Source organism: Cucurbitaria berberidis (assembly GCF_010015615.1).
Source record: "Cucurbitaria berberidis CBS 394.84 unplaced genomic scaffold K460scaffold_5, whole genome shotgun sequence".
Classification (NCBI taxonomy): Eukaryota; Fungi; Ascomycota; class Dothideomycetes; order Pleosporales; family Cucurbitariaceae; genus Cucurbitaria; species Cucurbitaria berberidis.
The window spans coordinates 3200656-3215597 of NW_024468939.1; the positions used below are offsets into that span (position 1 = coordinate 3200656).

Sequence of the window (14942 nt, forward strand, 5' to 3'; positions counted from 1 at the left end):
GCAAAAGCCTCGTGGCTCGCACGTCAACAACCCCCGCAGAGCGCAGCCGTGCCCCCATCGCCAGACGCTCCTCGAGCCCCCCAACGCCGACACCAGCGCACTCTCTCGTCCTCGTGACACGCTGGTCTCGTCAGACGGCATTGTCGACACTGCTACAGTACTTCTTGGACTCAAGGGCATACCTCGACTAGCGGCGCAATTCGGCATGCCACGCGTGAATTGACTGCGTCACAGCTGAAGAAGTTGGCCATCCGCGACTCGCTCGTACCTACCCACCTACCTATACCCTCTGCACACGTACCCATTCCCTGTCCTCCTCTCTTGTCCTCGCCATGGACCAGCAGTGGACAGCCTACTCCGAAGCGCCCGGTGGTGCGGCCCGCCAGGCGCGGTACGCTCCGCACACCATGCCCTCCCCTCAGCACTCCCAGAGAGACGTCAGCGTGCCCACGCAAGTCAAACAGGAGCAGTACGCATCGCCCACGGCCCCCTCGCGCCAGAACTCAGTTGCCATGCAGTCGCCCGGTGGCAGCCGTGGCCCCGAATACAACGACGGAGACGGCGACGTCGCGATGGAGGATGCAGACCCCTACAAGCCCAAGTATAACATGTCGCGGCCAAACCACCAGCACAGGAACTCGCAGCAATTCCTGCAGAACGAAGAAAGCGCAGCAGCGCGGAGATACTCGCCCATGAATTTGTCGCCAACATCGCCCTATACTGGTAACCCACAGCAGGGCGGGCAAAACTACACCACCTTCTCGCCACAGGCCCAGACGCAATCGCAGGGCCAGAGCCAGAGTAACCGACAGAGCCCGACGCGGAACAACCCCTATATATCGCCGCCGAACAGCTACTACTCCCCTCCATGTACGTCCCGCACCAACTTGCCAACCTTACTCCTAGCGCCGCACACTGACCAGCCTCCCTCCAGCTTCCCGACCGCATGCGCCCCAACTGCCGCCCATCCAGTCCAACATGAGCCCAGAGAGCTTCTACCCGCAATCTGCAACTGCGCAACTAAATGCCGTGTACAATAGGGAGGCACGTTCGCCGCGGACAGCTTCGAACCCCAACCCCCCCCAGCCCCTACCAATTGGGCGTGGGCCTGTACCCAAGTTCGACAAGGTCACGAATACAGGTGACTTGCAGCCCAAGATTAACGCCCAGCCCCCGTTCCGCCGCGCTAATCCAGAAGGAGGCTTCATCAGCGTAAGTCAAAAGTAATCTGAGATAAAAGCAAGTATGCTGACTGTGTGATTGATAGCCTCTACAAGCTCTAACGGCGCATTTGCCCATGACATACAAGCTGTGCAATGGCGGATTCAATTACCAATCCTCACGCAATCCGCGCCGAGTCCTCACGAAGCCAAGCAAAGGAGTTAAAAATGATGGTTACGACAACGAGGACAGCGATTACATTCTCTACGTCAACGACATCCTCGGTTCAGAGGAATCTGGGCACAAGAATCGTTACCTGATATTGGACGTGCTGGGCCAAGGTACATTCGGACAGGTCGTCAAATGTCAGAACTTGAAGACGCAAGAGGTAGTCGCAGTAAAGGTCATCAAGAACCGGACAGCCTACTTCAACCAGAGTATGATGGAAGTATCGGTGCTCGATCTGGTAGGTGCCTCTGGGAACGCACATTTTTGTATGTGGCGCTAACATCGGGCTTAGTTGAACAAGCAAATGGACAAGAACGACGATCACCATTTACTGAGACTTAAGGATACCTTTATCCACAGGCAACATCTGTGCTTGGTCTTCGAGCTGCTGAGTGTCAATCTCTACGAATTGATCAAGCAGAACCAGTTCCGCGGACTGTCAACAACTCTGGTGCGCGTGTTCGCACAGCAGCTGATCAATGGTCTCGCATTGCTGGGCAAAGCGAAATTGATACATTGCGACTTGAAGCCAGAGAACATCCTTCTCAAGAAGTAGGTCCCAAGTTGAACCGGAAGAAGAAATGCGCCTAACATAGCTACAGTCTCGAAAGTCCTATCATCAAGATCATTGATTTTGGTTCCGCCTGCGACGAACGGCAAACGGTTTACACGTACATTCAGTCGCGCTTCTATCGTTCCCCTGAAGTCTTGCTCGGCCTACCATACTCTGCCGCGATCGATATGTGGTCGTTGGGCTGCATCGTTGTGGAGTTGTTCCTCGGCCTACCGTTGTTCCCCGGATCTTCCGAATACAACCAAGTTTCGAGGATAACGGAAATGCTCAGCCTACCGCCGCATTGGATGTTAGAGATGGGCAAGCAATCGGGTGAGTTCTACGAGAAGACTCAGGATGAATATGGTCGGAAACAGTACCGACTAAAGTCGATGGAACAATACTCAAGAGAGCATGGGACAAAGGAACAACCTAGCAAGAAGTACTTTTCCGCTACGACTTTGCCAGACATTATCAAGAACTATCCAATGCCGAGGAAGAACATGAAGCCAAATGAAATCGAGCGAGGTAAGCGGAGTGAATGGACTATGACTTTTGCACAGCTAAATCGTTCCTAGAAATGGCAAACCGAGCCGCCTTCATCGACTTCGCGCAAGGGCTGCTCAATCTGAACCCCCTGGAACGATGGACACCTGCACAAGCGAAGTTGCATCCTTTCATTACACAGGCAAAGTTCACCGGTCCTTTCGTACCACCAATGACGTTAAAGTCAAGCTCGAGCAGATCTCCGGCACCTGGTGTACAAGAGCAGCAGCGGTTCGAGGGCATGAGCAGGCAACGCCAACAGGCGCAGCAGCAAGTTGTCGCCGCACAACAAGCTCAGGCAGCACAAAATGCAGCGTATGCTAACATGCAGATGAACCAATATGCTGCCTCTCAAAGCCCGCACGCTCAGCCGAACATGTACAACAACATGTACAGCAATCAAGCTGCTCCTCCACCTTATCCAGCTCAGGCCGCAGCATACGGCCCACAGATGAATATGATGCAGCCACAACAGCCGCGGCAATACAATCAACCTCAGAACCTGTATGCCCAGGCGACAACACGGGCAGGGCGACAACGAGCATCCACCATGGACCAACAACAGTCTGGCCAGTCTGGTATCCCGCCAGCGCTCCAAAGAGTCATCAGCCATTTGGATCCAAACGCGCCCATCAGGTTACAGCCATCGCCCGCCTATTATCCGCCCCCTCCGGATGGCGCCCCAGAGAGTGCGGGGAGCGCGAGAAGGAGAGGGTCGCGAGCAGGGAACTCGGCGAGGCAGCAAAACTTTGTCCGCAATTTGGAGGATCGGTCACTTGAGGAGGGTTATATGACGCAGAACCATTGGCAATGACGGGAGAAGGTTTAGTATCAGTATCCGACTTTGCAACATGGACGCCGCGACATACAGCAAGAGGACCTAGCAGTGGACGAGTCGCGGCGTTCCGAGTTCCTTTACATGCCTTTATCCCGCAGTCCATCCTCGCGTATCAGCAGCTATGACATGGACAGTACGATTGCCTCGAAGCGAGGAGTAGAGCAGAATATCAGTCAAGCGCACAAGCCGATTGTCGTGCAATAAATTGCATCTCTTCACTCTACGCCACGGCGGTGTGCAGCAACTGTCCAGTTTCAACATTGTCAGACGTGGTGATGGCACTGAGGGATTCCTAGGCGACCAAGAACGTACTCAGTATGATTGCGTCAAGGCGGAGTGAGGCATGGCCCCATGAAGGAGACGTTCGAGGCGTGGGTACAGATGGTTGTCGTTTCAGTCGGTGTTAGGCAGTATGTATGAGTTCAAAGTCCAAGTTCAAGTGTGCTGCAACGTGGCTAGATGAGGAACAAGCTGGGCTGCGAAACGATGGTGGTATATGTAGTTTTATCCACGGTTCGTATAAATATATCAATACTTTTGGCTGTCTTATTTGCCAAGTTGGTTGGTACCCAAGTGCATTAAAAGCACGTGAGTCAGGCGTGTTTAGGGGATGGATGAGAAATGGATGGTGCGGGGCAGGCAGGCTGCGGCGCTCGGACGCGGCGCAACGCACACAGTCATTTGCCAAGGCCGGTTCGAAATTCCATCACGGAAAGTTGCAACGAGGCAGGCAGGCAATCGCAACACGCTCGGGTGCCGCCACTTATTAACCTCGACCCCTCCGGCAAATCCTACTCTCGAGCACAGCAACCATGGCGTCCCGATTCTTTGCCGCCAGCGACAGCTCCTCGGACGAGTCCAGCGAGGAGGAGCTCTACTCCAACGACGAGGAGTCCGCACAGGAAGACTCGGACAAGGACTCTGATGACGATGACTCCGACGACTCCGACTCGTCGTCTGGGTCGGAAACAGGAGCCAACCGCTTCTTGAAGGACGCTGAGAGCGACAGCGAGAGCGAAGACGAGGACGCGAACAAGGTGCTCAAGAGCGCCAAAGACAAGCGCTTCGACGAGCTGGAGGCGACCATCAGGCAGATTGAGAATGCGCAGAAGATCAACGACTGGGCCGTCATTTCAGACCGTATGTACTACTCGACATTCTCCGCTGCAGGCTGCCTTGAACCATGCTAACCCCGCGATACAGAGTTCGACAAGTTGAACCGCCAGGCCCCTACCCTGATGAAGCAAAACGATGGCAAGGTGCCCAAGCTGTACATCCAGGCCATCGCCGACCTCGAGACGATCGTGCTCGAGACGCACGAGAAGCAGAAGGTGACACCCAAGAAGATGAACGCCGTCAACACCCGCGGATTCAACGCCGTCCGCCAGAAGGTCAAGAAGCACAACCGCGAATTCCAAAGGGACATCGATGCCTATAGAGAGAACAAGGACGAGTTCATGCGCGAAATCGAGCCAGTCGAGGCGGCGCCCAAGGACAAGAAGAAGAAGTCTAAGATTCCCCAGCTCGGCACCGAGACCATCGAAGATGCGACAGACGATGGCTTCATCACGGTTGTCGGCGGCAAGGCTGTCAAATACACACCCGAGGGCATCCTCAAGCACCTGCGGTCAATTGTCGAGCAGCGTGGACGCAAGAACTCCGACAAGCTCGACCACATCCGCACACTGGAGAAGCTCTTCGATGTAGCCGTCAACGACTACCAGAAGATCCGTGTTCTCTTGACACTCATCTCTACACGCTTTGACTTGACGTCTGGGACCGCAAGCCACATGCACCAGGAGCAGTGGAAGCTGTAAGTTTAGCCGAAATTGAAACACATGATCTTGTACTGATGAGAACGCAGGGCCGACCAAGAGTTTACCAAGCTCCTTGAAATTCTCGAGAACACCAAGGAGATCGTAGTGATCGAGAACGCTGAGGAGTGGGAGGACGATGAGAAGCTGCCCACCATCACGCCTGGCGAGATCTTCCGCATCCCTGGAAGCGTTGTATCCTTCGTCGAGAGGCTTGATGACGAGCTCACTCGCTCCCTTCAGCACATCGACCCGCATACGGCCGAGTACGTTGAGCGATTGACAGACGAAGCTCTGCTGTACGCTCAGCTTGTGCGTGCTCTAGTGTACGTTGAGAGCTTGAAGAAGAACCCAGGCCTAGATCTACCACAAGAACCGCTGAACCGCATTGTCATGCGGAGACTGGAGCACGTCTACTTCAAGGTATGTAAACCGCCCTTTCACTGCTGGATAATTTACTAAGAATAGTAGCCCTCGCAAGTCATCACCATTCTCGAGAGCAACGTCTGGAAGGCAATTCCCGAAACCCTTGACTCAGAAATCACCCCTCGTGCCATCTCCAACGACACCGCCTCGCTTGTCCAGACTCTCTGCACATACCTTTTCCAGAACAGCGAAGGCATCATCCGCGCTCGAGCTATGCTGTGCCAGATCTACTTCCTGTCACTACACGACGAGTACTACAAGGCTCGTGACATGATGCTCATGTCCCACTTGCAGGAGACGATCAGCAACTTCGATGTCAACACCCAGATTCTCTTCAACCGCGCGCTCGTACAAGTCGGTCTCTGCGCGTTCCGTGCGGGTCTCGTCTATGAGGCTCAGACGTCGCTACAAGAGATTTGTGGCAGCAACAGGCAGAAGGAGCTGCTCGCACAGGGTCTGCAGATGCAGCGGTATTCACAGATCTCGCCCGAGCAGGAACGTCTCGAGCGCCAGCGACAACTTCCATTCCACATGCACATCAATCTCGAGCTGCTCGAGTGTGTATACCTCACCTGCTCCATGTTACTCGAGATTCCTCTTCTCGCACAGCTCGGCTCGTCACCCGACCTCAGGAAGCGGGTGATTAGCAAGACCTATCGCCGTCTGTTAGAGTACCATGAGCGACAGATCTTCACCGGCCCGCCTGAGAACACCCGCGACCACGTTATGCAGGCATCGAAAGCACTGTCTGCTGGCGAGTGGAAGAAGGCTGCTGAGTTCATCAACTCGATCAAGATCTGGGAACTTATCGCCAACGCGGACAAGATTCAGGAGATGCTGTCCGCGCAGATCCAGGAGGAAGGTCTACGGACATACCTCTTCACCTATGCTCCTTTCTATGACACGCTTGCTGTCTCCACACTCGCAGGCATGTTCGAGCTCTCAGAACGCAAGGTCTCGGCCGTTGTATCGAAGATGATCTCTCACGAGGAGCTCGGTGCCGCCCTTGACCAGGTCAACTCAGTCATCATATTCAGGAAGGGTGTCGAATTGTCGAGATTGCAAACCCTCGCCCTCAGCCTGTCCGACAAGGCATCGGGTCTCATCGAGTCGAACGAGAAGACGCTCGAACAACGGACACAAGGCACAGCCCATGCTTTCGAGAGACAAGGCGGAAGGGGCGGCCGCGGAGGACGTGGAGGTGGACGCGGGGGAGGAGGACGTGGCGGTGGTGGACCAAGAGGCGGTCGGAATCAGCAGTTCACAGGTGGTGCTTTGGGACGAGCCATTCAGGCCTAAGAGAGTGGCGCTTTCGTGTTAGGAAGTGCAGGGTCATTGGCGGCGAATAGGGTCTGGTGAGTGCACACTTCATGCGCCTCACGGTAATGCGATGATTTTGATCAACGATATGAGTAGAGTGCATGAATCAAAAGTACATGATCAACGTTGTCTTAGCATATGGTTGAACTTTCATGTGTCTACCACTACATGCATAGCTATTGCCCACTTGTTATGGTTGCATGTTTCTTCTATGTCAAGGGCCAGCACTGTGAGGGGGATCGCTTTAAGTAAGGTAGATAGGGTTAGGTCTTTGTCTTCCCAAGCCCCAATGCTCTCTATAACAATAGTGTTGTTTTCGTTCAAACAGAGTTTTGTGTGCTGAAGTCTTGCTCAAAGGCTATGCTAAGGTGTGGCGATGACCGCCGGGTATCAAATCAAACTTTCTATTTACAGTCCCCCAAAATCCATCCACGTTCTCTATGCCCCAATGCCCGCCAAGGTGATGAATGCCGGGCTCCAGTATTCGTTCTCGCCGGCTTGTGTGTCGACCCAAACCAAGCTGTCGGCCATGAGATCCTCGACCACAGCATGTGCCCTCGGGCGCTCCCAACTCAGATTGAGCTGCAGCATCGACACAGTCACGTAGCCCAGGATCTGTATCGCCTCCAAAACCGTACTCTGATCTGTATTCAGTTCCTTGGGCACACTGCGTATCAAGCTCCTATGCCCAATCTTCATGATGGAGAAACACGAGCCAAGTGGCGCGAGCGAGTCGACAGCGCGCTTGACATCGTCGTCGCTCACCTCCATGCTCCCGCCTATGCGCTGGGACTTTGATATCCGCGCTTTGAGATCCGACACGCTGATCAGGCCGCCGTTTTCCGCGCGCGTAGCCCGGCACTCCTCGACGATCAGCACGCCTAGGTTGAAGTAGAAGTCGTTTACACTCCCGCCTAGCAATTGCGCCCATATACTCTCTCCTCCACCACCACCGCTTGCAGTTGGTGTAGCACCAGACCCAGCACCTGCCTTGTTGTCCCTGTGATGGCTCGACGCGAGGAAATCAATGTTCAGCGCGGTGCACATGCGTGCGAATTCGGCGCGGAAGGCGGGGTTCGCTCGTATGTCTTTGGAGTGCGTGAGGGCAAAGTTGTGGAGGAGCGATTGGAAGACGGCGAGTTGGGTTTCGAGCGAGGCCGTGTTGCGGGTGCGCAGGGTGGCGCCGTGGGCTGTGTAGTGGTGGTTTTGGAGGCGCGTCGAGGAGAGCGAGGAGAGGCCTGGGGTGCGGCGGCGGTCCATTGTGAGGGCTGTATTGCGCGGAGAGTGGGAGAAGATGGATTGGTGTTCGTGTCTGTACTTGGTAGCTTCTCGTGCGTTACTTGACGTGCGTGTGGAGTAAGTTCAGGTGGCAAGGCGGTGGTGGTGATGTGCAGGCTTGCTCGTTGGAGCAGAGCACTAAAGACAACAAGTCAAGGCAAGTCCTTCTTCTTCTTCAAGGAATTGATTGAATATAATTCATGTTGGAGTTGTATGCTGGAGCTTCACGAGCGGGTGAGTGGTGGGGTAGATGCTGCACCCGGAATAGATCGACGTGGGCTTCACCGTGGCGTCTTCGTGCCGATCCAGTCTAGACAAAACGATATTCGACATTCAACATGAACGAAGCAGCAACACGGACTTTTTTTAATATCAAGATGCGGAGCAGAGGCCAGCAGAGACGGATGCAGCCTGTCCCTCCTGCCGTATCAAGCTGCAAGCTAGCCAGATGACGCATGACTGACTCGTTGACAAAAAGTCGGTCGCTCGTCCCAACCCATCCATCCGATACCCACCGGACTGGCATCTGGACTTGCATGCCAGTTCCCATGGCCTTGGTCTACCATGGCACTACTCTGAACTGTATTTCGCCCTAGAAGAAGCGGTACTTTCCTCTTCTTCTCCACCCATCTTCTGTTCTCTTTACATATTCACCGCACAAGCAAAGATTTCAATTGGATCAACTAGCAAGGCTTCCGCGATCACGTGCCATCGTATATCCGCCGAACCGGCCGTTTGTAGATTCTATGATACCCATTTCTCAACTTCACGTCTCAACCCTGTCTTTGAACATTCCTTCCAAAATTCTACGACGCACGTGGTTTGAGGATTTATTCCCGTCGAGGATGGATCCCTCCACAATCAACAACTGCGTCCTAGTGCTAAATTTACCGCCAAATGCGCTTGCTGGCATCGATTTACTATCCTTCACAACTTCACCTCGCTTTCACGGGGTCAAGAATATACCACCTGGACTGCATTTTGTTTTCGCTGCCAGTAACAGTGCGCTCTCGGTGCGACAAGGCGCATGGTTCTACGTCACGCCTGGGACCGGCTCGCCACAGGTGTTTGTCAAGAAGTGGGATGAGAAGACGGAAGATTTAATAGCAGAAACGGCGCAGACGGAAGTGCTGCGATGGAAGGCGAATTTAGGGAGCGTATGGAAGGACGGCTTGACACCGTATCGACAGACCGTGCAAGAAGGGGACTCTGGCGCAGAGGAAGGCTGGTCTGAGGAGAGCGCAGATTGGGGTAAACTCACCTCGCACATATCACCAACCATCTTGTCTCGAATATGCGGTTTGAATCCCGATCACTGGAGCATAACGTCCGCATCATCCGCCACTCAGGATCTAGAGCAAATACCGGGCCTGGAGTCGAGTAACAGCATGTTGCATCCAGAGAAGGAGCTCAAGTTTTTGCCCATAGACCTGAAGCGGACGTGGAGGGAAGGCGCGACAGGGCGAGAACGAACGGAAGCTGCACAAGACCGGTCCTGGTTTCTGGGTGACCTAATCGATCATCACTGCCAGGGGGAGAAACAAGGACGAGAGTTCCAAGTACTGGGCGAGCTGCAGTTCGCCTTTCTGATGGTCCTGACGCTCAACAACGACTCCTGCCTCGAACAATGGAAGCGATTGCTCCAACTGCTCCTCACCTGCCGGCAGGCCGTCAAGGACCGCTCCCAGATGTTTCTCGAGTTGCTGAAGACCCTGCGCGCACAGCTTAGTCACTGCGCCGACATAGAGGGCGACCTTTTCGACATGAGCGAGGTTGGTGGAGGCTTCTTAAGACCGCTATTCAGCCGGTTTCGCAAAAGTCTGGACGAATTTGACGGCAAGTGGAAAGGCGCTCTTGTGTACGAGTTGGAGGACCTGCAAGAATATCTACAGAAAGAGTTTGGCTGGGAGCTGGACGATTCGTACGTGAAGCGCGGCATGCTAGAGTTGGAAGACGGCGAGCGTGTGGAGATGGAGGTCAACGGCGCAGACGAAGACGATGAGTTGGGCGACTATGCGCCGGTAGTCGTGGATCTGACGCCAGAACAGTTGAAGCTGTTAAACGGGAGCGACATCGGTCACTCCAAGGATACGAGTTCGGAAGAGGAAGCTGGCATGGACGAAATGGATACGCGATACTAAAAGCTGGCTAGGCCGTGCATATCCGGTGAGTCGATTCGGACTGCGAACAAGATAGCCCACCGGTCATTTGGGTCGTTTCGCACTAGACTCCCACTTTACGTTTTTGCACACGTTCAAGCGTGTGCTAGAGTGCTAGAGGGGCGTCTTACAAACGCCTGGCCCTCGTGTCAAGCGCTCAGTTGGGGAGGGTCGGTAACTCACAGCCTTGCGGTGTGTAGCTTCGCCTGACGCTAACGGGGGGCTTGTTGGCGCCACAGCGTCTCGAAATAGCAAGCCGAAGCGCCTGCAGAAACCGCCCGTCTTTCAACTCAAGAGCCAGGCCGTTTTTACGAGCACTAGCACAACTACCTACACGGCGAACCATCAAATGCCATTCTTGTTGCTCCCCTCTTTCTGACAATTGTGTAAATGCAGTCAGTGAAGGCATGCAACGTCCGCATTGCTTACGGGGCGACTTGGGCCAGCACCTTTGAGCTGACACTTGCGTAACATGAAGACTAGGTTTGAGGTTGCGGCCCCCAAAGCAGATGCGCACCAGGAAATGATGGGCTTGGCTCGCTACTGCCTGTAACCCGTCCCCTGTCCATGTATCCACCCGAGCCCTCATTTCCCAAAGCAGGACGCCGAGGCTGAGGCGATGAAGATTTCGGGTTTGCTGATTGGCCTAGGAGGCTCAGCTGAGATCCTAACGCGGGGAGTTGGGCCATTGATCTTCGTTTGGATAGGGCAGTGCTCTTTGACACCTAGGCGCAGAGCCCCCGTGGCCGTGACCCAGCCGATGGCGGTACGCCTAAAGCCTTCGATAAAACCCACGTCGAGGTCGTTTCATACTTTTTGTGCGCCCTGTGACATTCTGCTTATACTCTCTGCTTATATTCAGCCGCCCTGATTCCCCTATATTCACGAGGTTTTCTCTCCACGGTTCTTCAAGTCTAGTCTGATACTACGCGCCCGTCGATACATACGTTTTACAAGACCAAACGACATATACAATCACAATGGAGAAGCAAGGTGGTGAGTGACACCATTCTGTCCGCTTTGAAACGCGCCTCGCTGGTGCTTTTCTCTATCACACGGAATTCATCCTAACATGTTCAAAGTCCCCATGCAGCAATATCCTCAGTCGCCAGACGTGACGGGCCAGCAACAACCACCCACCTACCACCAGGACCCGAACATGCAGTACCAGCAACAACAGCCCGTCTACGCACAGCAACCTCAGCAGCAGTACGCCGGCTCTCCGCCTCCTCAACAACCCCAGGGCGCATACATCCAGCCCCAGCAACCCGGCATGCCGCCGCAGCAACAGGGCGGCAACGTCTACCAAAACGTAACGCCAATCGCAAGCCTGAGCCGTGGACCCGCGCCTGTAGACTGCCCTGCGTGCGGCCAGCGGGCCATGACCAACACGGCGTTTGAGATTGGAAATACCAACCAGTAAGCCATCCATGTCCTGGAGTTTGTGTGTGTTGCTGGAAGATTCTCGTTTGCTAACGCTAGCTGTCTGTAGTGCCTGGGCGCTCGGTGTCTGCTGCTTTACGCTGTGCTTGGGTTTCATTCCTTATGTCGTCAACTCGCTCAAGGATGTACAGCACAAGTGCGGGCGCTGCGGTGTCTTGCTTGCTACATGGCATCGTAGCGGTACCACCGAGGTGCATATCCATGCTTAAGTGCCTTGACGAGCCTGCGCGTGTCGCTATGCATGTTCTAGGTGGAAGTGGGTGAGGGGGAGAGGGGGCGTATAGGGCGTTACTTTTCACATCATACCCTGACATGAGTCGTTTTTTGTATGTAGCTTTCTGGGGCGTTGTAGAAGAATAAAAAGTACTATGACCAAAGCATTTGCACCCGATGGATGACACTGCGCTCGTCGAGATGCTTATATTCAACTGCAGACATGTGCAGGATAGATGGTGCCTAAAAGCTCTTTTACTCTTTGGTTTATTGAAACTATGTATTACGAGGCATAATAGGGAGAGCTAAGTAGTTTTGAACGTAACTTACAGGTCGTTAGTTCAGATCTCGCCCTATAATCATTTAAACCTAGATTCAAGAATTTCATATCAAGAGCTTGTACTCGTACAGTGGCTTTGCCCTCCTTCTCGGTCTTACCAGCATCGCTGTTACGTGGCTGGTGGTTCTGCGAGCAGATCTTTGCGTCGCGATGCCGTACCGTTCATTGTGTTGCAACACCGCTTTTACGATTTGCAGAGAGCTCTCCGAGCATTACAACTTTTTTTTATTCTCTCATGCGCATTCTAAGCCATGATGCTGGAATCTTTCTGGTGCCTGCTGCGAAAGGCCACCGAACCTCGTCGGAAGAGTCCAAGTATCTGGTCTACTTGAATTTGCAGCTTGACGAAAGCTACAGCGCGGGACCGGCTTATCGACGTATTGGTCTTACGAAGCTGAGTCCATACGGAGACCACAAGGCTCTGAACAGGCTGGAAATCCTGAAGTGTATGCAAGTGATAGAGCCCTGCCTCATCAGGCCTACGATCCGAAGACGGGTAGGCATAGCTTCCTCCTAATTTGAGAAGGGCTCTGGAGGCTGTTTGATGATTATTAGATGATACGAAACGCGGGATCTAGAGGGAGGAGGGCGAGGATGTTGACAAGCGCACTCCCCGTGACGTCACCCGGTTAGACGGCATTTCCTACCTCGATCCTTCAATTCCCATGGTACTAAGACGGGGTTTCAGGCATGCATGTGCACAGTCTGCATAGATTGGCACAAATTGGTCGTCATCACAGCCACAGCCAGCAAATCCAAGCTTTCCACGCGCTAACCAAGCTTTTGCCAACTTCCAAGATTCAGTAGATTCCGTGTGTCAGGCCGCCCAAGACAGTAAAGATCGTCTTTCTTTTCACATCACTACTTCGTCAACCGCCTAAACGAGGGCTCTAACAGGCTTTTCACCCGGTTTGAGGCTTGTCGTTTTACCAAAGCGGGCGACGCGACGCGAGGGATGATGTAAGTACTGTGGCCGTGTGACGGGACGACGTGAGGAGATTGGCATTCTGGCTGGGATAAATAGCCAGAGCCTGGCTGGCCATCGTAACCCTTTTTTCTTCTGCAGTCATCAGGCCCATTGCTCTTCTCTCCTCCTCCCGGCGAAGTTGACCGAGTGTTGCTTCTTTGGTAACGCCCGCAGTTTGGTGGTTCCCCTCACACAACCGTTTGTTTGTTGTCCCAAACAGTCAACGCTACGTCATTGAGCCTAGCTGTTGTGTACTCACCTACCACACTCTTAAACAAACATTTCCTCGCACCCTCCACCAACACCACTGCTCGCTCACGATTGCCTACCATGGGTCTTTTCAACAAGCGCAACACGCCCGCGCCGGTAGATACCACTACGGCAACCGGAACTCATCATACCCACGAGAAGAAGCCCGGCATGTTTGCTCGCAGACAGCCTAGGGCAACCCCGACAGGAGCATCTTCGCATAACAGCAGGCCCACGTTCGGACAATGGATCAAGGCCACGGCCCTAGACATCGTCACCATGGCTGTCATGGGCGCCATCGGCTTGGGAGTGTACATGGCTGACCCGGCACCGAGCCGCAGCTTTCCTGGTACGTCTGAGATTCAGCAGCATCGCCTTCCCGTGTCGCGACTAACAGACAAACAGTCGTCTTCAAGGATGGCGAGATCGTATACCCAGAGTTTGCCTATCCTCTGCGGAACGAAATCATCCCCATCTGGGCTGCCGCTCTCCTGGCTTTCTTCATCCCCTTCCTGGTCTTTTTGATCGTCCAGATCCGAGCCCGCAGCTTCTGGGATGTCAACAACGCTACAATCGGACTGCTGTACGCGCTCATCTCTGCTGCCGTGTTCCAGGTCTTCATCAAGTGGCTCATCGGAGGTCTTCGCCCTCACTTCCTCGCCGTGTGCAAGCCCGTCATTCCAGCCGGCCTTGGTGTCGGTGACAACGACAACGGCGTTGATGGTGGCCTCAACGGCAACACCGCCAACGGTTACCGCCAGATCATGTTTGACCGCAGCATCTGCACGGGCGACAAGAAGCAAATCAACGACAGCCTGGAATCTATGCCTTCTGGTCACACCACCGCTGCCTTCGCCGGCTTCGTCTTCCTATATCTCTACCTCAACGCTAAGCTCAAGGTCTTTGCCAACTACCACCCTGCCATGTGGAAGCTCATTGCCATCTACGCACCTCTTCTTGGAGCAGTCTTGATCGGTGGAGCGCTTACTATTGATGAGTATCACAACTGGTACGACATCTTTGCTGGTGCGGTTATTGGCACCATGATGGCCTTCAGCGCCTATCGCATGGTTTACGCTGCAGTCTGGGACTTCCGCTTCAACCACATCCCGCTCCTTCGCCATGCGCCCTTTGTATACGGTGCCGGCCCAAGCTCCTTCGATGGCTTCCATGATGCCATCTTTACCCGCAAGGCAGGCTGGGGTACGCATGAGGGCAGTAGCTGGGGCGGTGCGCCAGGCGATGCTGCTGATGGACCGCGTGGTACCATGGCGCCGCACCCTGACGGCCCCGCGCATGGTCACCACCATGACGACGCATATGGAAGCACTACGAGTCGTGTGCAGAGGAAGCCTCTTGGAGCAGATAGGCACGGCGAGCAGATGGTGTAGGCTACTACTCCCAGAT

At 54.2% G+C, this 14942-nt stretch overlaps 6 protein-coding genes across 6 annotated transcripts; 5 read left to right on the top strand and 1 right to left on the bottom strand.

The window, feature by feature from the left end:
* Window positions 1-332: 332 nt before the first annotated feature.
* On the top strand, window positions 333-3302 carry K460DRAFT_293863 (kinase-like protein; the record flags this gene model as incomplete). Its single annotated transcript, XM_040929456.1, has 6 exons — window positions 333-870; window positions 935-1212; window positions 1268-1627; window positions 1682-1941; window positions 1992-2479; window positions 2521-3302. The coding sequence occupies 6 exons, from the start codon at window positions 333-335 to the stop codon at window positions 3300-3302; spliced, it is 2706 nt and encodes a 901-aa protein (XP_040785117.1).
* Window positions 3303-4138: 836 nt separating this feature from the next.
* Window positions 4139-6865, top strand: K460DRAFT_292758 (eukaryotic translation initiation factor 3 subunit C; the record flags this gene model as incomplete). Its single annotated transcript, XM_040929370.1, has 4 exons — window positions 4139-4466; window positions 4530-5139; window positions 5191-5563; window positions 5612-6865. The coding sequence occupies 4 exons, from the start codon at window positions 4139-4141 to the stop codon at window positions 6863-6865; spliced, it is 2565 nt and encodes an 854-aa protein (XP_040785118.1).
* Window positions 6866-6867: 2 nt separating this feature from the next.
* On the bottom strand, window positions 6868-8516 carry K460DRAFT_370526 (EAP30-domain-containing protein). Its single transcript, XM_040934180.1, has 2 exons — window positions 6983-8516; window positions 6868-6921 (listed from the first exon to the last, which is right to left on the bottom strand). The coding sequence occupies exon 1, from the start codon at window positions 8144-8146 to the stop codon at window positions 7325-7327; it is 822 nt and encodes a 273-aa protein (XP_040785119.1). The 5' UTR covers window positions 8147-8516; the 3' UTR covers window positions 6868-6921; window positions 6983-7324.
* Window positions 8517-8614: 98 nt separating this feature from the next.
* Window positions 8615-10693, top strand: K460DRAFT_370528 (AAR2 domain-containing protein). The gene has a single exon (XM_040934181.1). It carries the CDS (start codon window positions 9010-9012, stop codon window positions 10303-10305), a length of 1296 nt encoding a protein of 431 aa, XP_040785120.1. The 5' UTR covers window positions 8615-9009; the 3' UTR covers window positions 10306-10693.
* A 569-nt stretch (window positions 10694-11262) lies between these two features.
* K460DRAFT_370529 (uncharacterized protein) lies at window positions 11263-12105 on the top strand. Its single transcript, XM_040934182.1, has 3 exons — window positions 11263-11319; window positions 11406-11742; window positions 11816-12105. The coding sequence occupies exons 1-3, from the start codon at window positions 11304-11306 to the stop codon at window positions 11973-11975; spliced, it is 513 nt and encodes a 170-aa protein (XP_040785121.1). The 5' UTR covers window positions 11263-11303; the 3' UTR covers window positions 11976-12105.
* Window positions 12106-13616: 1511 nt separating this feature from the next.
* K460DRAFT_380385 (PAP2-domain-containing protein) lies at window positions 13617-14926 on the top strand (the record flags this gene model as incomplete). The annotated part of the gene is made up of 2 exons (XM_040935254.1): window positions 13617-13884; window positions 13941-14926. 2 exons carry the CDS (start codon window positions 13617-13619, stop codon window positions 14924-14926), a joined length of 1254 nt encoding a protein of 417 aa, XP_040785122.1.
* Between the last annotated feature and the right edge of the window lie 16 nt (window positions 14927-14942).